Below are 20,781 nucleotides of genomic sequence, written 5' to 3' on the forward strand. Positions count from 1 at the left end.
GTTTGCGTGGTAGAGTAATGGTGGTGTACGCGTACGTGGAGAACTTGTTTGCGCAGCAATCGCCGGCATAGTGTAGCTGAGGCGGAATAAGGGGAACCAGCCCGCATTTGCCGAGGCAGGTGTAAAACCGCATAAAAACCATCCACAGAAAGGCCGGCTCACCGGACCTCGACGCAAATCCGCCGGGCGGATTCGTGCCGGGTACCGGCTCTCCTTTCCGCTCGGAAAGCTGTGCGTTAGACCGTTGTCTGGTACGCTAGTGAGTACGGAAATTCAGTGTTACTGCTAAATCAGTTACAGGATACACGTGGCAGCCGATATACACTGAAGAGCCAAAGAAACTGATACACCTGCCTAATATCGTGTACGGCCTCTACGAGCACTCAACCGCAACACGTAGTGGCATGGACTCAACTAATGTCTGAAGTAGTGCTGGAGGGAACTGACACCATGAATCCTTCAGGGCTGTCCATAAATATGCAAGAGTGCGGGGAGATACGGATCTCTTCTGAACAGCACGTTGCTCAATGAAGTTTGGTGGCCAGCGGAAGTGTTTTAGAAGAGTGTTCCTGGAGCTACTCTGTAGCTATTCTGAACGTTTGGTGTGTCGCATTGTCCTGATGGAATTGCCCGAGTCCGTCGGAATGCACAATGGACACGAATGGATGCAGGTGATAAGACAGGATGCTTACGTAGGTGTCGCCTGTCATAGTCGTATCTAGACATTTCAGAGGTCCCACATCACTCCAACTACACACGCCCCCCACGTCGAGGTCCGGTGAGCCGGCCAGTCTGTGGATGGTTTTTATGCGGTTTTACACCTGCCTCGGCAAATGCGGGCTGGTTCCCCTTATTCCGCCTCAGCTACACTATGCCGGCGATTGCTGCGCAAACAAGTTCTCCACGTACGCGTACACCACCATTACTCTACCACGCAAACATAGGGGTTACACTCATCTGGTGTGAGACGTTCCCTGGGGGGGGGGGGGTCCACCGGGGGCCGAACCGCACAATGGACACGAATGGATGCAGGTGATAAGACAGGATGCTTACGTAGGTGTCGCCTGTCATAGTCGTATCTAGACATTTCAGAGGTCCCACATCACTCCAACTACACACGCCCCCCACCATTACATAGTCTACCAGCTTGAACAGTCCCCTGCTGACCTGCGGGGTTCATGAGGGTGTCACCATACCCGTACATGTTCATCCGCTCGGTACTATTTGAAACGAGACTCGTCCGACCAGGCAACATGTTTGCAGTCATCAACAGTCCAGTGTCGATGTTGACGGGCCCAGACGAGGCGTAAGGCTTCGTGTCGTGCAGTCCTCAAGGATACACAAGTGGGCCTCCGGCTCCCTGAGTCCATATCAATGATGTTTCGTTGAACGGTTCGCACCCTGACACTTGTTGATGGCCCAGCGTTGAAATCTGCAGCAAGTCGCGGAAGGGTTGCACTTCCGGCACGTTGAACGATTGTCCTCAGTCGTCGTTGGCACCGCTCTTGCGGTGTCCCCTTCCGGCTGCAGCGATGTCGGAGATTTGATGTTTTACCGGATTTCTGATATTCATGGTACACTTGTGAAATGGTCGTACGGCAAAATCCCCACTTCATCGCTACCTCAGAGATGCTGTGTCCCATCGCTCGTGCTATGATTATAACACCACGTTCAAACTCACTTAAATTTTGATAACCTGCCATTGTAGAAGCAGTAACCGATCTAAGAACTGCGACAAACACTTGTTGTCTTATATTGGCGTTGCCGACCGCAGCGCCATATTCTGCCTGTTTACATAGCTCTGTATTTGAATCCCCATGCCCATGCCAGTTTCTTTGACGCTTCATTGTATTTCTTTATGGATACTGATTCCACATTTTTAGATTTCCAGAAGGCTTTCGACACCGTTCCTCACAAACGTCTTCTAACCAAACTGCGTGCCTACGGAGTATCGCCTCAGTTGTGCGGCTGGATTCGTGAGTTCCTGTCAGAAAGGTCACAGTTCGTAGTAATAGACGGAAAGTCATCGGGTAAAACAGAAGTAATATCCATCGTTCCTCCAAGGAAATGTTACAGGCCCTCTATTGTTCCTGATCTATATTAACGACATAGGAGACAATCTGAGTAGCCGTCTTAGGTTGTTTGCAGATGATGCTGTCATTTACCGTCTTGTAAAATCATCAGATGATGAAAACGACTAGGAAAATGATTAAGGTAAGATATCTATATGGTGCGAAAAGTTGCAATTGACCCTGAATAAGGAAAAGTGTAAAGTTATTCACATGAGTACAAAAAAAAAAAATCAGCTAAATTTCGATTACGCGGTAAGTCACACTAATCTGAAGGCTGTAAATTCAACTAAATACTTAAGGATTACAATTACAAATAACCTAAATTTGAACGATCGCATAGATAATATTGTGGGTAGAGCAAACCAAAGACTGCGATTCATTGGCAGAACACTTAGAAGGTGCAACAGGTCTACTAAAGGGACTGCTTACACCACGCTTGTCCGCCCTATTCTGGAGTATTGCTGTGCGGTGTGGGATCCGCATCAGGTGGGACTGACGGATGACATAGAAAAAGTACAAAGAAGGGCAGCTCGTATAGTGTCACAGACATGATACGTGAATTGGAGTGGCAATCATTAAAACAAAGGCGTTTTTCGTTGCAACGGCATCTTCTCATGAAATTTCAATCACCATTTTTCTCCTCCGATTGCGAAAACATTCTGTTCGCACCTACCTACATAGGGAGAAATGATCATCACGATAAAATAATAGAAATCAGGGCTCGCACAGATAAAAACTTAAGTGCTCGTTTTTTTCGCGTGCCGTTCGAGAGTGGAACGGTAGAGAGACAGCTTGAAGGTGGTTCATTGAACCCTCTGCCAGGCACTTTATTGTGAGTAGCAGAGTAATCACGTAGATGTAGATGTAGATGTAATTAGGACATTATGAACATTCTTCTGTATTATCTATACGTACTGATCAATTTGTGGTAGTGCAGACTCACGTACAGGCTAACTATGCTTTTGCTGTTGGTATTCACTTCAATAAAGAAAATTAGTAGAAAAACTTACTGAAGTTTTCGTATCCTTAAACTGATCTTGAGAATTATTGGACTGCTGCAGTTTTGTTCAACTCATCATGTCTAATGTTCACTAGCTAACTGAGATAAACATTTTGGAAAATAGTTGTACTCTAATTTCGTGCCGAAAAGTCACAAATACTTCTAACAAGTCCCTGCTAAACAATAAGGTCACGTTCCTATCGCACATTTCTTCTTACAAATGTTAATGTTCATGTAGTTCACTCACACTGTAACTTTGATTAAAACTCACCGTACACATCGAACCAGTGAGCCGTCGGTTAAAAACAGCACTAATATCGCTCTGTTCACAGACAAAACTCTATAAACAGAATGCAATGATTAGATTTGCATGCAGTCACATATTTTTCAGCAAACTTGTATCTCTAAGCCATATACACAGAAGCGTCAAAGAAACTGGTTTACGCATGCTTATTCAAATACAGGGATATGAAAACATACAAAATGCCTGCCCGGTTAGCCGTGCGTTCTAACGCACTGCTATCCGGGCGGGAAGGCGTGCCGGTCCCCGGCACGAATCCGCCCGGCGGATTTGTGTCGAGGTCTGGTGTGCGGGCCAGTCTGTGGATGGTTTTTAAGGAGGTTTTCCATCTGCCTCGGCGAATGCGGGGCTGGTTCCCCCTATTCCGCTTCAGTTACACAATGTCGGCGATTGCTGCGCAAACACTTCCTCCTCGTACACATGTATACACCATTACTCTATCACGCAAACATTTGGAATTACACTCATCTGGTGTGAGACGTTCCCGGGGGTTCCACTGGGGGTCGAACCGCACAATAAACCTAGGCGGTGGGGTGAGTGGACTGCTATAGCCTATCGCGGGTTGTGTACCACTGAGGCTACGGCGGGGACGAAGCCTCTCCGTCGTTTCTAGGTCCCCAGTCCACTACAAAAAAGTACAAAAAGCAGGCAAATTACGGCGCTGCGGTTGGCAACGCCTATATGAGACAACAAGTGTCTGGTTCAGTTGTTAGATCCGTTACTGCTGCTACAATGCCAGGTTGTCGACATTCAAGTGAGTTTGAACGTGATGTTACAGTCGGCGCACGAGAGATGGGACACAGCAGCTCCGAGGCAGCGATGAAGAGGGGATTTTCCCGTACGACCATTTCACGAGTGTACCGTGAATATCAGGAATCCGGTAAAACATAAAAGCTCCGACATGGCTGCGGCCGGAAGAAGATCCTTCAAGAACGGGACCAACGACGACTGAAGAGAATCGCTCAGCATGACAGAAGTGCAACCCTTCAGCAAATTGGTGGAGATTTCAGTGCTGTGCCATCTACAAATGTCAGCGTGCGAACCACTCAGCGATACATCATCGGTATGGGCTTTCGGAGCCGATGGCCTACTCGTGTACCCTTGATGACTGCACGACACAAAGCTTGACGCCACGCCTGGCCTCGTCAGCCCAGACATTGGATTCCTGATGACTGGAAACATGTTGCCTGGTCGGACGAGTCTCGTTTCAAATTGTAGTGAGAGGATAGACGTGTACGGGTATGGAGACAGCCTCATGAATCCATGGACCCTACATGTCAGCATGCGACAGTTCTGGCTGGTGGAGGCTCTGTAATGTTGTGGGACGTGTGCAGTTGGAGTGATATGGGACCCCTGATACGTCTCGATACGACTCTGACAGGTGGCACGTACGTAAGCATCCTGTCTGATCACCTGCATGCATTCGTGTCCATTGTGCATACCGACGGTCTTTGGCAATTCCAGCAGCACAATGCGACGCTCCACACGTCCAGAATTGCTACAGAGTAGCTCCAGGAGCACTCTTCTGAGTTTGATCACTTCTGATGGCCACCAAACTCCCCAGACTTGAACATTATTAAGCATATCTGGGATGCCTTGCAAAGTGTTGTTCAGAAGAGATCTCCACGCACTCGTGCTCTTACGGATATATGGACAGCCCTGCAGAATTCATGGTGTCAGTTCCCTCCAGCACTAGTTCAGACATTAGTCGAATCCATGCCTCGTCGTGCTGCGGCACCTCTGCCTGTTTGCGAGGTTCATACACGGTATTAGGCAGGTGTACCAGTTACATTGGCTCTTCAGTGTAATACCAAACATGGCATAATGACTTGTACAAAGAAAAGTAATTTTCATTTTACCTTACAAAAACCTTCAATGAACCGAGTATTGACGATTATCATTGTACTATATTGTCTTCTGTTATCGCACAGAATAGCAAGGGTTTGGAAGTTAGAAAACACTGATTCACTATGTCGCAAGCAAGGTGCTGTTACGCCAGGGGCAGAGACAGACCCAGAATAAACAGGAAATAAGCGGTATGTTGCAAGTGGGTCACGCATCAGCACGATACAACACCACGCCGAGAGAGAGAAAGAGCTCACCAGAAAATAACACGGGACAGAAAACCAACGGAAACGTGAAACACATATTCGTTAGCTTGTAACCGATGGCGAAGGAAACTATATCAGTTTCATAAGAACCGGTATCAGAGAACCTACACAGCAGTTTAGAGCTTTTTAAGGTAGTATAAGAAGTACACATGCTGCCATTATGAACCGAACATCGCCTCATAGCCTCGTGTTAGCTCCCTTTAAATACTTCAGCTCTTCAGCACTCAAGGAACAGATCATCGGGATCGATGGCGTTCACAGTAACAGCACTTGATTCCACGATTACTGTTCTGTAGCGATTCTATGTCCTAGATACTCCTGAACAATCTATGAACTAGCCGAAGATGTACCTGAGATAACGGTCTGCACCTGATGAACTTCATACTGCTCACCGCCCACCATTGCTGACGGAGAAGCTGACTTTCTGCCGTCGACACCGCATCGCTGAGTGCTGACAGCGCGGAAACCGGCAGCAGAACCTCGTGGGGTCCACGTTCCTATTCAACACTTAAACGCCACTGGGTGCTGAAACCTACCTGACCGGTAGGAAGGATTAGCCATCATTCTTTCTTATTTTATAAAACAGCAGTTGCAATGTAATGTTTTCTTTGATACCACTGTTTCAGTATTACAGAGACCTATTTTTTCATGGGAAATGAGAAATACTTGACACTAATAATACTGACTAAGATGACTAACAACAGGAGAAAAAACTATACAGTATATGCACATGCACACAAAGTGTGCTACCAGTTGACACATATACTCACTCACACACTTATTTGTGCTATGGCAAATGGGTCATACTATTCCACAAACATAAGCGCATTTACACTGCTGGCCATTAAAATTGCCACACCACCAAGATGACGTACTACAGACGCGAAATTTAACCGACAGGAAGAAGATGCTGTGATATGCAAATGATTAGCTTTTCAGAGCATTCACACGAGGTTGGCGCCGGTGGCGACACCTACAACGTGCTGACATGAGGAAAGTTTCAAACCGATTTCTCATACACAAACAGCAGTTCACCGGCGTTGCCTAGTGAAACATTGTTGTGATGCCTCGTGTAAGGAGGAGAAATGCGTACCATCACGTTTTCGACTTTGATGAAGGTCGGATTGTAGCATATCGCGATTGCGGTTTATCGTATCGCGAAATTGCTGCTCGCGTTGGGCGAGATCCAATGACGTTTAGCAGAATATGGAATCGGTGGGTTAAGGAGGTAATACGGAACGCCGTGCTGGATCCCAACGGCCTCGTATCACTAGCAGTCGAGATGACAGGCATCTTATCCGCATGGCTGTAACGGATCGTACAGCCACGTCTCGATCCCCGAGTCAACAAATGGGGACGTTTGCAAGACAACAACCATCTGCACGAACAGTTCGACGACGTTTGCAGCAGCATGGACTATCAGCTCGGAGACCATGGTTGCGGTTACCCTCGACGCTACATCACACACAGGAGCGCCTGCGATGGTCTACGCAACGACGAACCTGGGTGCACGAATGGCAAAACGTCATTTTTTCGGATGAATCCAGGTTTTGTTTACAGCATTATGATGGTCGCATCCGTGTTTGGCCACATCGCGGTGAACGCACATTGGAAGCGTGTATTCGTCATCGCCATACTGGCGTATCACCCGGCGTGATGGTACGGGGTGCCATTGGTTACACGTCTTGGTCACCTCTTGTTCGCATTGACGGCACATTGAGCAGTGGACATTACATTTCAGATGTGTTACGACCCGTGGCTCTACCCTTCATTCGATCCCTGCGAAACCCTACATTTCAGCAGGATAATACACGGCCGCATGTTGCAGGTCCTGTACGGGCCTTTCTGGATACAGAAAATGTTCGACTGCTGCCCTGGCCAACACATTCTCCAGATCTCTCACCAATTGAAAACGTCTGGTCAATGGTGGCCGAGCAACGGGCTGGTCACAATACGCCAGTCACTACTCTTGATGAACTGTGGTATCGTGTTGAAGCTGCATGGGCAGCTGTACCTGTACACGCCATCCAAGCTCTGTTTGATTCAATGCCCAGGCGTATTGAGGCTGTTGTTCCGGCCAGAGGTGGTTGTTCTGGGTACTGATTTCTCAGGATCTATGCACCCAAATTGCGTGAAAATGTAATCACATGTCAGTTCTAGTATAATATATTTGTCCAATGAATACCCGTTTATCATCTGCATTTCTTCTTGGTGTAGCAATTTTAATGGCCAGTAGTGTATTTACCGGTAGATACATTTACTGTCTACCCGTGACATGAGTGAACAATCTGATTCAGTTCTCATAAATTACCCATTTGATGTCATGGAGCGACAGACAGACTTTTAGTTGTGATACAGTATGTTTCACACGATCCTGCAATTGAATGGTAACTTGGTGCCCCGTATGCGGAGAAGCATCTGCACTACAGCGCAGGCGCTTCAGGTAACCACCAACAGTGAGTGCCATTGAGGCTGCATGATGCGCACCCTTCGTCCGTCTTTAGATGGCACCTGACACTGTATGGTATGAGTACTGTTTTGATCTAAGATCTAAAAACTCCACAATCAGACGCATTCGCCTGTTCTTTCATTAGACTGATAAATCTGTATTGTTTGCAAGTGTTACTCCATAAGGATTATCGGCTGCGTATCCAAACGTGCCGAATGTATTGGGATGGCACCTTATTACTTCATACAAATCACAACCCTCCGCAACTATCCATATCCATATAAAGTAATACTGGATCTGCGAAATGAATATTCACAAATTTGTAATGAAACTGGTACATGTGGTGTTTGGATGGGTCCAGTATACACTTACTGTCATAAACAGGTTTCATGAACTCTATAGAAACCTTAGCCATCTCCAGGATGATGAATTCTAGGTTGAAAGCTATGGTTAGTTCAAAATTAAGTCTGACGATATACTCCCTTTCACTATAACGCCCACCCAGCAGGTAACTGCATGGACTTCGCGGCGGTTTATCAAATTCACCATTGTTTTACCGAAAATTTCATTCTTCGTAAAGTTAAAAAAATGTTTTACATAGTCACACATCGCAGAAGCCCTCTTTTCAGTATGTCCATCGAGGTATACCTTCACCAAGGGATACTAGTTGAATGAAATTTTGCAGGAGGCTGTAATCAGTTCAGTTCTTGAACTGTGACATTGCTGGAGGTCCCTAATGTGCGTTATGTATCTCTTTCTCTCCTTCAGCGTCGTCATTAGCTTGGGCAGAGAGACGTTGTATGTAGCTAAGCGCTCCAAACAGCAGAAAATCGGTATGTGCATAATGCAGGCTAGCAGGATATGCCATGTGTGTGTCCATGACATATGCTACACCAGAATCCATTGCCACTGTGAAACTCCTTAATCCAAAGATTTCCTCATTGGACAATCATCAAAGTCTTCCAACTGGTGTAGATTGTTGTACGGCATCTGCATGTAAGTGTTTACATCCAGGTACAGAATGTCAGTCAAATCGTCAGATACACTGAACTTTTCGCGGATTCGTGGCTTATTTGCCTTAGAGTGCCTATGGACACATTGACAAAGTCCCCCACGAACAGTGCAGTTGACACATGCCTTTTCCAACATTGTGTCCCACGAAAGACCTGGTGTGGTGTAATAGAAGGCACGAACCAGCGTGTATGTTTCCATGTGTACAGTCCAGAATTTCCCGATAATACTTTCAAGCAGGGTAACGTCTCTGTCCATATAAAGTTTTGTATACTCCGTCAAATCAGAGATGCTGAATTCCTGCCAAACATTCACCACATGCCCATACTTCACATCCATCACGGCATTTACCGTAAGACTACTGGAAAGTGCAGTTATGTCAGACAATGTGGTTTCGTTAAGATTCTGCATGAAATCCAGATATTCATATGTAAAAATCCCTTTCTTCGTCACGAACTTAAACTTTGCAACATCGGAATGTGCGGCGCTGATGGGGTGAATGTTCTCCTGACTCATGGCTTCAGCAGTCCAGGAAGCACAGTGTAATTTTTCGCGTGATTTGCTTGGAAAATGAAATGGAATTTTCTGTTTCCTCAATTAGGACACTAACATGATCATTGTACAAAGCAAATTCAGCCAAGTGCTCAACAATGAAATGAGTAAATGTACACTCAAACAGTGGAAGAAGATGGATACGTGTCTTGGTAGTTGTTAGTTCAAGTTGGATTGTTGTGTACCGAACTTCCCTGTTGCATGGCAGTGGTCTCTACATGGAACTTCAACTCCTCTATCTAACAGCAGCCCAGCACTTGACTGCTTACTTGTATCCTCTCACTATTTTGTCACTGGAATATTAGTATGATAAATCACATCAAATTACTTTGCAAATTGTTCAAGATCAGAGAGCAACCACCTTGCAGGATTTTTCTTGACATGTGATTCAAAATGATTGCGACCTGAGTCATACATGGCTACAACCTGGTATGCCACCAAATACAGTTAATGCCATTCTGTGAAGTTACTATGCAGGGCAGTGCAGTTGCCCTCACAGCACACCACTGGAGCGAGGAGGCACTCCAATCCAGTTTATACTAAAAAGGGGCAAAGCTCCTGGTGGTGGATATACTTCAATTTTAGAAACTTGTTTTCCTCACTGGGCATTTCAACACATACCAGTTCCCGTGCAAAGCAATCCAACAGATGTTCTACTAATCGCTCACTCTTAATAAATCGATTTAGACATGCAGGGCAAATAAGTCATGTAACACTTTTTGAAGAATTCAGAGAAAATTAGGTGGGACATGTTCTTCATTAATACATAGCGTAGGCGCTTCAGTCTGGAACCGCGCGTCCGCTACGGTCGCAGGTTCGAATCCTGCCTCGGGCATGGATGTGTGTGACGTCCTTAAGTTTATTAGGTTTAAGTAGTTCTAAGTTCTAGAGGATTGATGACCTCAGATATTAAGTCCCATAGTGCTCAGAGCCATTTGAACGTATCGTAGTTCCTCCCCCTTTGAGAATAGCTGACTGACTAGTTGGAAAAGTAGACAGTTCCAACAACTTTATGCTTAACGTTATCCTGCATATCTTCATTGTGTTCTTCTCACTTGCTTGCTTGTTTTTCAGGCCATAAACATGAACAAAGGGTTTTTGCATCTCAGATTTAGGTATGTCCTGATGTTTAATGGGGAAATTGATATCATTTAAGTTCTAAAATACACAAACATAATCATCCACATGGTATCTAGGTGCATGCATTGCATCTTTTTTGCAATTTCTGTCGCAAGCGAAAAGTGATCATGCAAAGCAAAATTCGTCATCTTTCTTTGGACATTAATACAGCCCTGTTTAGCAGCTATATTTTCTGACAGTGAGATGTAGGATGAACCCCCAGCCCCACATTTAATGAGTCAAAAACATGAATGTCTAGGTGCAGGATATGGCTGACAGCTTTAACAAACACCCTTCGCTGCATTTCGATAAACTGGCCCAGAATTACACTCGAAGTGAAGGCTCAGAACCACTCAGCAGTTGAGGCAGCCCATGATACATTCTATTTTCCCCCCAAATACAGACAATGATTTTTGTTCACCATCATCATCTTGTTTCGGGATCATGTTTGTTCAAAGCATAAAACTACGTTGCACTTCCAAGGACACCACAGATCGTTTACCATTCTGCGAAGAACCCTTTAGAAAATGCGTAGATAGATGTTTAGGAAACAGACGTGGTCTTGGTTGCTAGCAGTAAAATTATCAATGCGGGCGCTTGGGAACCTGTCCCCAAATGTGCCTCCAACCACTGAGTAATTTAAAGCCGGTACTCCCCTAAACTAATAGTCTAAGCAAGGAAACTGTTGCTAGCCAATGTACGATTGCATGCACTAGCCACCGATCATGAAGTTGAGGGCCGAGGTGAATGTGCACTCAGAGGTCCAGATCACAGTGAGTGTGATGGCAGACCAGGCTGAGGTGATTGTGATGATGATGATGATGCTGCAGCCATGGTGTTGTTGATGTTGAAATTCCACCTCCAGATGGTTCCAAATTTCTTGCAGAAAAAAGCGACAACATAGTTTACTATTACCCGAATGTGTGTGATGATTCTGAAACAAGAATAATAAGCGAGTATAAACAACGCTTTTTCTGGTACTTACATAGAAATTCATTGGCATCTGTATTGCTCAATACTGATTTCATCACCTCGTCATCTACAGGTATAATTATTCTTATTATATTATCAAGTTCAATGTGGAGACATATGTCCCCAACTAGCATAATGATATAGTCATCTAAGCTCCCTAAAGACGAAAGCATATCGTAAGTATTGTGTGTAAGTGTAAATTATTAATCTAGAAGAAATATGTATTACTACTTACACATTCAATCATCCATAATTGGAGTCCACCCACGCGAACACGCAGTAGAGAATGGAGTCATAACCTGAGATAGGAGAAAAATCTCATCATGCTCAACCCATTCAACCATTGCAATATCGTTATCTAATCTACCTAGAAACGAAAGAATAACATCACATAATCAATCTATATAAGTGTAAATTGTTTTTATTATAGAAATGTGAATTGCTATTCACATGTTCAATCATCTATATTCAGACCCCATCCCTGTGAACTTAGGGCTGCAAATGGAGTCATACATCGTGATGGGACTGGGATTTTTCTATAAAATACGATGGACAATGATCTATAAATATCAGGGGTAAATATGTAGTGTGTAATGGATGTAAGTGCAGATACTTCTACTGGCCACCGAGTACAGTGCACTGAATAACATTACATCAGTATTTACATCATTTGTAGACTAATAATTATAGCTATTAGCAGCAGAATTTTTTTAGGTTTGTTAGTACCTCCAAGTACGTGAGGCCAGAGCAAACCACTAATGCTTGCCTCCCCTTGGAGAGCACGTCAGGTGTTGAAGTCTGGAACGTGGATACAAAACAGATAACCTACAGCGACAGGCATAGTCCAATTAGTGGTGCAGTTATGACTGTTGACTGTGCATAACTCATCAGATAGTAAATTATGTGATGTGGTTTGTGGGAAGACTGTTCGACACAGAGAAAAAACACCCAACACTGATGTGTGTATATACACTCCTGGAAATGGAAAAAAGAACACATTGACACCGGTGTGTCAGACCCACCATACTTGCTCCGGACACTGCGAGAGGGCTGTACAAGCAATGATCACACGAACGGCACAGCGGACATACCAGGAACCGCCGTGTTGGCCGTCGAATGGCGCTAGCTGCGCAGCATTTGTGCACCGCCTCCGTCAGTGTCAGCCAGTTTGCCGTGGCATACGGAGCTCCATTGCAGTCTTTAACACTGGTAGCATGCCGCGACAGCGTGGACGTGAACCGTATGTGCAGTTGACGGACTTTGAGCGAGGGCGTATAGTGGGCATGCGGGAGGCCGGGTGGACGTACCGCCGAATTGCTCAACACGTGGGGCGTGAGGTCTCCACAGTACATCGATGTTGTCGCCAGTGGTCGGCGGAAGGTGCACGTGCCCGTCGACCTGGGACCGGACCGCAGCGACGCACGGATGCACGCCAAGACCTTAGGATCCTACGCAGTGCCGTAGGGGACCGCACCGCCACTTCCCAGCAAATTAGGGACACTGTTGCTCCTGGGGTATCGGCGAGGACCATTCGCAACCGTCTCCATGAAGCTGGGCTACGGTCCCGCACACCGTTAGGCCGTCTTCCGCTCACGCCCCAACATCGTGCAGCCCGCCTCCAGTGGTGTCGTGACAGGCGTGAATGGAGGGACGAATGGAGACGTGTCGTCCTCAGCGATGAGAGTCGCTTCTGCCTTGGTGCCAATGATGGTCGTATGCGTGTTTGGTGCCGTGCAGGTGAGCGCCACAATCAGGACTGCATACGACCGAGGCACACAGGGCCAACACCCAGCATCATGGTGTGGGGAGCGATCTCCTACACTGGCCGTACACCACTGGTGATCGTCGAGGGGACACTGAATAGTGCACGGTACATCCAAACCGTCATCGAACCCATCGTTCTACCATTCCTAGACCGGCAAGGGAACTTGCTGTTCCAACAGGACAATGCACGTCCGCATGTATCCCGTGCCACCCAACGTGCCCTAGAAGATGTAAGTCAACTACCCTGGCCAGCAAGATCTCCGGATCTGTCCCCCATTGAGCATGTTTGGGACTGGATGAAGCGTCGTCTCACGCGGTCTGCACGTCCAGCACGAACGCTGGTCCAACTGAGGCGCCAGGTGGAAATGGCATGGCAAGCCGTTCCACAGGACTACATCCAGCATCTCTACGATCGTCTCCATGGGAGAATAGCAGCCTGCATTGCTGCGAAAGGTGGATATACACTGTACTAGTGCCGACATTGTGCATGCTCTGTTGCCCGTGTCTATGTGCCTGTGGTTCTGTCAGTGTGATCATGTGATGTATCTGACCCCAGGAATGTGTCAATAAAGTTTCCCCTTCCTGGGACAATGAATTCACGGTGTTCTTATTTCAATTTCCAGGAGTGTATTAAGGTACTACATATAAAATATCTGCACTTATAACCGTTACAGCCTGTAATACATACATACAGATGAACAGAATAGATAATATTACTATAACAAAGATCTCGGGTAGGCAGTGGAGTGGATTCTTCCATCTCTATACAGTTGACATCGCTGAAAAAACCTACAACTAAAAAGAGCATTACATCAGATAATCATTATAAAAAATTATTCACATGCACACACACATACACACACACACACACACACACACACACACACACACACACACACACACACACACACACACACAAACTGGTATATAAAGATATATACTTACGATTGCAATATCCATTTGTTAATGATGCTGGTTCAGTCATCCTGCACTAGCCACCTTCCTCCTCAGAACCAATTATTAGGAGATTATTTGATTCATCCCAAATCAATGGTGATAGTATGCTGCAGTCTGTAAAATGAAAGGAAAAAGTCATTAGACCATGGCTATACATGAGCCACAGTATGCACACAAACAAAGTGTCTTCAATACATACCTGTAACTTTGTCACAACCCAAACAACAGCGCTTGGTGCTATTATTAGTTGGTTAGTTACATTTTCGATAGATCATTTGAACAATTCATTTATCGAAAAGATGTGGAATGAGTCGTTTCACTGGACATGTATACATTAACAGTATTAACAGCGATTATATAATTTTGTTGCTGCATATTGAACTCCTTCCTGAACCACTGACAGCTTTAATAATGAGCAACATAGGTCATTTGTCTCTCTATTGCTGTAGGTGTGGACATTACTCGATCTATCACACTTGCACTTCATAACTACTGCTGCTGCTGCTGTAAGAATAATACTGAAGTGAATTGAAGCTTCAAAGTACACCTTATACATAAACAAGTTGAGAGGAAAGCTAGATGAGCTAGCATCTAGCTTCTGTGTGATGGTGATGGTCAATTCAGGCCAGTGGTGTAGCTCCCCACCGTTTTTCCACCAACAGGAAAAGAGAATGCTGATGCGGCTGTCTTAAAGTGCAAGTTGTGACTGGAGCTAGTTGTAACTATCATTTATACGGGTGTAACAGTCTTGTGCATTGGGTGATTACAGCCACTGTATGGGGGGTTGCTCACATGTAGGAAGTTTACTAGAGGCTATAAATTTCGAGATTTATGCTGATGCATTAACGCAATGAATCCAAACACTGTATAAGGAGATTGATAGTATACAAGAAGTTTTGCAAGGGACTAGAGAGTTCCAGTATGTACTATTCAGCATCGCTGTCAGACTTCATAAATATACAGTGCAAGTCAAAAAGGAATTTACGCCTTTGGAATACAGGGTGATTCAAAAAGAATACCACAACTTTAGGAATTTAAAACTCTGCAACGACAAAAGGCAGAGCTAAGCACTATCTGTCGGCGAATTAAGGGAGCTATAAAGTTTCATTTACTTGTACATTTGTTCGCTTGAGGCGCTGTTGACTAGGCGTCAGCGTCAGTTGATGCTAAGATGGCGACCGCTCAACAGAAAGCTTTTTGTGTTATTGAGTACGGCAGAAGTGAATCGACGACAGTTGTTCAGCGTGCATTTCGAACGAAGTATGGTGTTAAACCTCCTGATAGGTGGTGTATTAAACGTTGGTATAAACAGTTTACAGAGAATGGGTGTTTGTGCAAAGGGAAAAGTTCTGGACGGCTGAGAACGAGTGATGAAAATGTAGCACGCATCCAGCAAGCATTTGTTCGCAGCCCAGGAAAATCGACTCGCAGAGCTAGCAGAGAGCTGCAAATTCCACAATCAACTGTATGGAGAATCCTACGAAAAAGGTTATCGTCTGAACGTCAACTACCCGAGGCGATGGATCGGCCGCCAGGCAGCCCGTGACAGAGCACTTCATCACTGGGCCCCAAGAAGCCCTGATCTTACCCCCTGGGATTTTTTCTTATGGGGGTATGTTAAGGATATGGTGTTTCGGCCACCTCTCCCAGCCACCATTGATGATTTGAAACGAGAAATAACAGCAGCTATCCAAACTGTTACGCCTGATATGCTACAGAGAGTGTGAAACGAGTTGGAGTATCAGGTTGATATTGCTCGAGTGTCTGGAGGGGGCCATATTGAACATCTCTGAACTTGTTTTTGAGTGAAAAAAAACCTTTTTAAATACTCTTTGTAATGATGTATAACAGAAGGTTATATTATGTTTCTTTCATTAAATATACATTTTTAAAGTTGTGGTATTCTTTTTGAATCACCCTGTACTATAGAAATTTATTGAAATAGCTTACAGAATCTGTAGATGTGTCATTTTTTGGCAAACAACCTCAAGTTTCAAATACCAGTATCCACTGTTATTTTGTTTCGATGTGACTACCATTTGTGAAGCAGCAAACATCCCACCGGTGATCAGTTTCTTCCCACACTCGCGCCAAATCGGGTGTAACTTGTGCAATGGTAGTGTAGGTTCGATTTTTCAGGTCGACTAAATTGTTTGGAAGGAGAGAAATATACACACGAAATTTGGGCCTATCAGTTGTTGCAGAGTTCGTTTCATGAAAGCAAAATACAAAAAAATGGTTCAAATGGCTCTGAGCACTATGGGACTCAACTGCTGTGGTCATAAGTCCCCTAGAACTTAGAACTACTTAAACCTAACTAACCTAAGGACAGCACACAACACCCAGCCATCACGAGGCAGAGAAAATCCCTGACCCCGCCGGGAATCGAACCCGGGAACCCGGGCGTGGGAAGCGAGAACGCTACCGCACGACCACGAGCTGCGGGCTGCAAAATACACAGCGAGCATGTCTGCACCAGTGAAAGTAGCCATTTTGATTGTGGACTACGCTTGCGCGCTCCTGGTGGTGGTGTGGGGTACTAATGCACTTTGTGAATCAAACCTCAGGTTGTTTGTTACAAAATAACGCATCTACCTATTCTGTAATTTATGTAATTTCTATATTATTTCGAAGTTGTAAAGTCCTTTTTTGACTCACCCTGTATAGAATGCATGGATCATATCCAGATGTGCCGCGCATGATTAGCCGAGCTGTCTAAGGCGCTGCAGTCTTGGACTGTGCAGCTGATCCCGGCGGAGGTTCGAGTTCTCCCTCGGACATGGGTGTGTATGTTTGTCCTTAGGATAATTTTGGTTAAGTAGTGTGTAAGATTAGGGACTGATGACCTTAGCAGTTAAGTCCCATAAGATTTCACACACACACATATCCAGATGAGAAGAATTTGTGATAGAGGCAGCCAAAATGGGAGGTGTCAGCTCTGTATTATTCAGATTACGTTGGGAGTTTATATGTGAAGATGTATTGTTTAAGGTGAATCGACAGCGCCAGTTGCAGTGACTCAGTGGAATGTTCGTCTGCCCACGGCTGCAGCAGCATTTTGGCCTCTGTGGACTGCATGCCAGAGGCTGCGCAAGTAGCAGGTTGCAGTACAACGAATAACTCATTTGTCTGTATGCCAGTGGAGGCTTGATGCCCAGCGTGTTGATAAGCGAGCAGTCCTGGGTAAACATAGGACAGTGTGTGGTGAGAGCACTGAACAGGATGGCTGAAACGTCCATGGCCCAATGTCCAAGTTAGGTTGTGGCAGCGAACAGTGATGAGACAGGCACCCTCCCAGCCAGACACGATCATGAATAGACCGCGGGCCTTTAGGTTAAAACCCATTCGTTCCCCAAATTCCTCGTAGCAAATCAACTTGTACTTACGTTTTTCGTGACTAATTAAACACGGGATCGTCAATGTTATAGCACACAAAACTGCCTATTTTGACGTTAATACCTACTTTTGTATATTTTACCTTCAAAATCCTACAAAATACCTATTTCTTTAATGTAACAAAATTCTTGTATTTTCGAGAGATAAGAAATACTTATAAGAATCGAAAGTGGGGAGGACTGAAGCTGGTATTTGGAGGGGGGAGGGGGGAATGTCTGTAACTAATAGAATCCTGCCCAATTGCCTGATTCCATGAAGAAAGATATTCGCAGGTCTTGAACTGACCTCAGATGAAAAAAAAATAGCGTACTCAAAGGGAGAGTTAAGGTTGCCTAGTCATTGCAGTAAAAAAAAAAAAAAAAAAAAACTCATCTCTCTCCTTGGTCACACATGGACTCTCATTGCAGGAAAGCAAAGCACTTGTCGATTTTTGTTTTTTTTTTATCTACCCACAGGACATTGTGTTCTGCTTCCAGTTTCAGTGCGCGAACAGTTCAACGGAAGAAAATGCCGATAACAACAGGTTCAAATTATAGTCGTATATGACTGGCTGCCCGATTCTCTGCACTATATGACATACTGAAAAGTTATTTCTTTACTGGAGAAAGTTGAAAATTAAAATTAAATTAATGAAGAACCAAGTGGAGTGGGAGAAAAAGAACGGACAAAAATGCGAAAGATTTTGTAGAATAACATCGGTCTGAAGGACTTGCGCCCAGCAGCGTGCATACTTAGCCGAAAATCGAACTCCCCTGATGGCAGCATTCCTGTTAAACATGTGCCTATGTAAAAGGTTCTTTTTCGGCATATAAATTACTACTGAGAAGCAAGTGCTGTAGTTTTTTTCTAGGAAACCTAGAAAAGGTTTTAGGTATTTACTGTGAAGCCGACTACGATCTGAATGTTTGAAACCACTGATTTATCCAGCATTTATGAAATTACATATTACACGCATTTCAACTTAGGGCTATGTGTTCTGTACAGTATGTCTGTCTTGGAAAAACTAAAAAAGGTTGGGGTCTATTTGAACATTAAAGTAGTGTAATATTTATTGTGTTCTGCAACTGGGCTTATTTTTATTTACCTTGTTTGCAATCAATAAAAATATGCTTATATGTCAACACTTTTTACTTTAAATTTTATTTTATTTTTCTGCATAATACTTTTTAGGGCCTATTTTACGTTTTATATACCCTAAATGAGCTATTTTAGGTGCCTAAAATGCAGTTTTTCGAGCTAAAAATCTGCGGTTTAGTCATGAAGCAGGTTAGAAGCAGAGGAACGGGGTGTTTGGTAATGTTTTAATAAAGACACATACCTTCACTTAAAACTTCCGGGCTGATAGGCCGTGGTCGAAGTATAAAACTCTCCCCTGACGTTTCGTCTCCGACTGCGGGAGACATCCTCGGAGGTAGAGCGGCGAACTGCGGAGAGAACTCGAGGAAGCGCTGATTATATGGGTAGTACAGAGGGCGTCACTGTCGATCACGTTGCGTCGGCTATGAGATTGTCTCTGGTTATGTCAACATTCTCGATTGAAAGTAATCGATCGTCACGCTTGCGGTGCAACGCTGACATCCAGATTTTATCCAATTTAACACCTTCGTCTTTCCTGTTAAAATTATTACGGTTTTTATCAATCTCGATAGCCTCTCTATACAAGCGTGCATAATAATGTGAGGTTTTGATATGACGCTCGTCTCGGTGAATTTTATTTTATGATCACCTTCCTGGTAAAGATGTTCTGCTACGACCGATTTATCCGTGTGACCTCGGTGGCAATTCCTCTTATGTTAAACAAGACGGGTGTTCACACTTCTCTTTGTGGTACCGATATAAAACTGTCCACAGCTACAAGGAATTTCATATACCCCCGGTGTAGTCAAAGGGTGTCGTGCATCTTTTGCAGATCTTAAATATTCTTTTACTTTCCTGGTGGGTCTGAAAATAGTTTCCACCCCGTACTTGCTTAAAACTTTCCCAATGCGATCTGTGACCTTACTAATGAACGGAAGAAAAATTCTGCCCTTGGGCGACTCTTGTTCGTTGTTGCTCCTGATTCTCTGCCTAGAGCGAAGTGCTCGATCTATATCCTTGCTAGAGTAGCCATTCTTGACGAAAGTTGACCATAGATATTCAATCTCATCTTTTAAAGAAACAGGTTCACAAATTTTGTACGCCCAGGTTTTCATTAGACCTGTTTTTTGTCTAGGGTGGTGGTTTGAATCTTTATGTAGATAATGATCACTATGTGTGTCCTTTCTATACACTTTATGACCCAACGTTACGTCCCGTCGTTTAATCACTGACACATCCAGGAAATTCAAATGCCCAGTCCTTTCTGTCTCCATAGTAAATTGGATTTTCGGATTAATGCTGTTTAAATGTGTCAGGAAGGCATCCAACTCCTCTGCTCCGTGTGTCCATACTACGAACGTGTCATCGACATAGCGATACCATCTGACTGGTCTCTTACTGGCAGTCTATAACGCCCGTTGTTCAGAAGTCTCCATAAATAAGTTAGCCACAGCAGGACTAAGGTTATATGCCATAATATCGGTAGGAAAAATATCCGCTATGCATAAGATAGCTTCGTTTACCGTAATCATGGTAAATAGCGACACAACGTCTAAACTGACGGGGATATCATCCGGGCCCACGCTCGTTTCCTTTAACTTGTCAATGAAATGAGCTGAATGTTTAATATGACTGTCCGTCCTACCAACACGGCCTATCAGCCTGGAAGTTTTAAGTGAAGACAATACCGGCCGTGAAAGCTTACATTGTATGATCAAAGACACTTACCTTTCCTATTCCTGCCCTGCTACAAACGATAGTGATCCGTGTTTGAGGCAGCATCGGTGATCTACACAATTTTAAACGTGAAGTAAGTGAATTTTTTACACTGCTGACTATGTGACATTCGCTTAAACATTTTTGACGTTACAGATATTGTTGACTGGTTCAAACACATTGCAAAAAGTTATAATATCTTGGGTTTTGTAATTACTACAGTGCTGCAGTGTACTTATAACGCACATTTTCTGGTCATAAATTATAGTACTTTAGCCAACAGT

The 20,781-nt window shown here is 44.5% G+C and overlaps 1 protein-coding gene across 1 annotated transcript in view; it reads right to left on the reverse strand.

Annotated features, from left to right (window-relative positions):
• The window catches only part of LOC126474810 (filaggrin-like), a 139,825-nt gene extending 122,817 nt beyond the window's left edge, over nucleotides 1-17,008 (reverse strand). Inside the window, exon 1 of the mRNA XM_050102282.1 lies at nucleotides 16,967-17,008. Within this exon, the coding sequence (XP_049958239.1) occupies nucleotides 16,967-17,008 (42 nt within the window). The remainder of the gene's footprint in view (nucleotides 1-16,966) is intronic.
• Nucleotides 17,009-20,781: the final 3,773 nt, after the last annotated feature.

The sequence above is a fragment of the Schistocerca serialis genome, chromosome 4, assembly GCF_023864345.2.
Source record: "Schistocerca serialis cubense isolate TAMUIC-IGC-003099 chromosome 4, iqSchSeri2.2, whole genome shotgun sequence".
NCBI lineage: Eukaryota > Metazoa > Arthropoda > Insecta > Orthoptera > Acrididae > Schistocerca > Schistocerca serialis.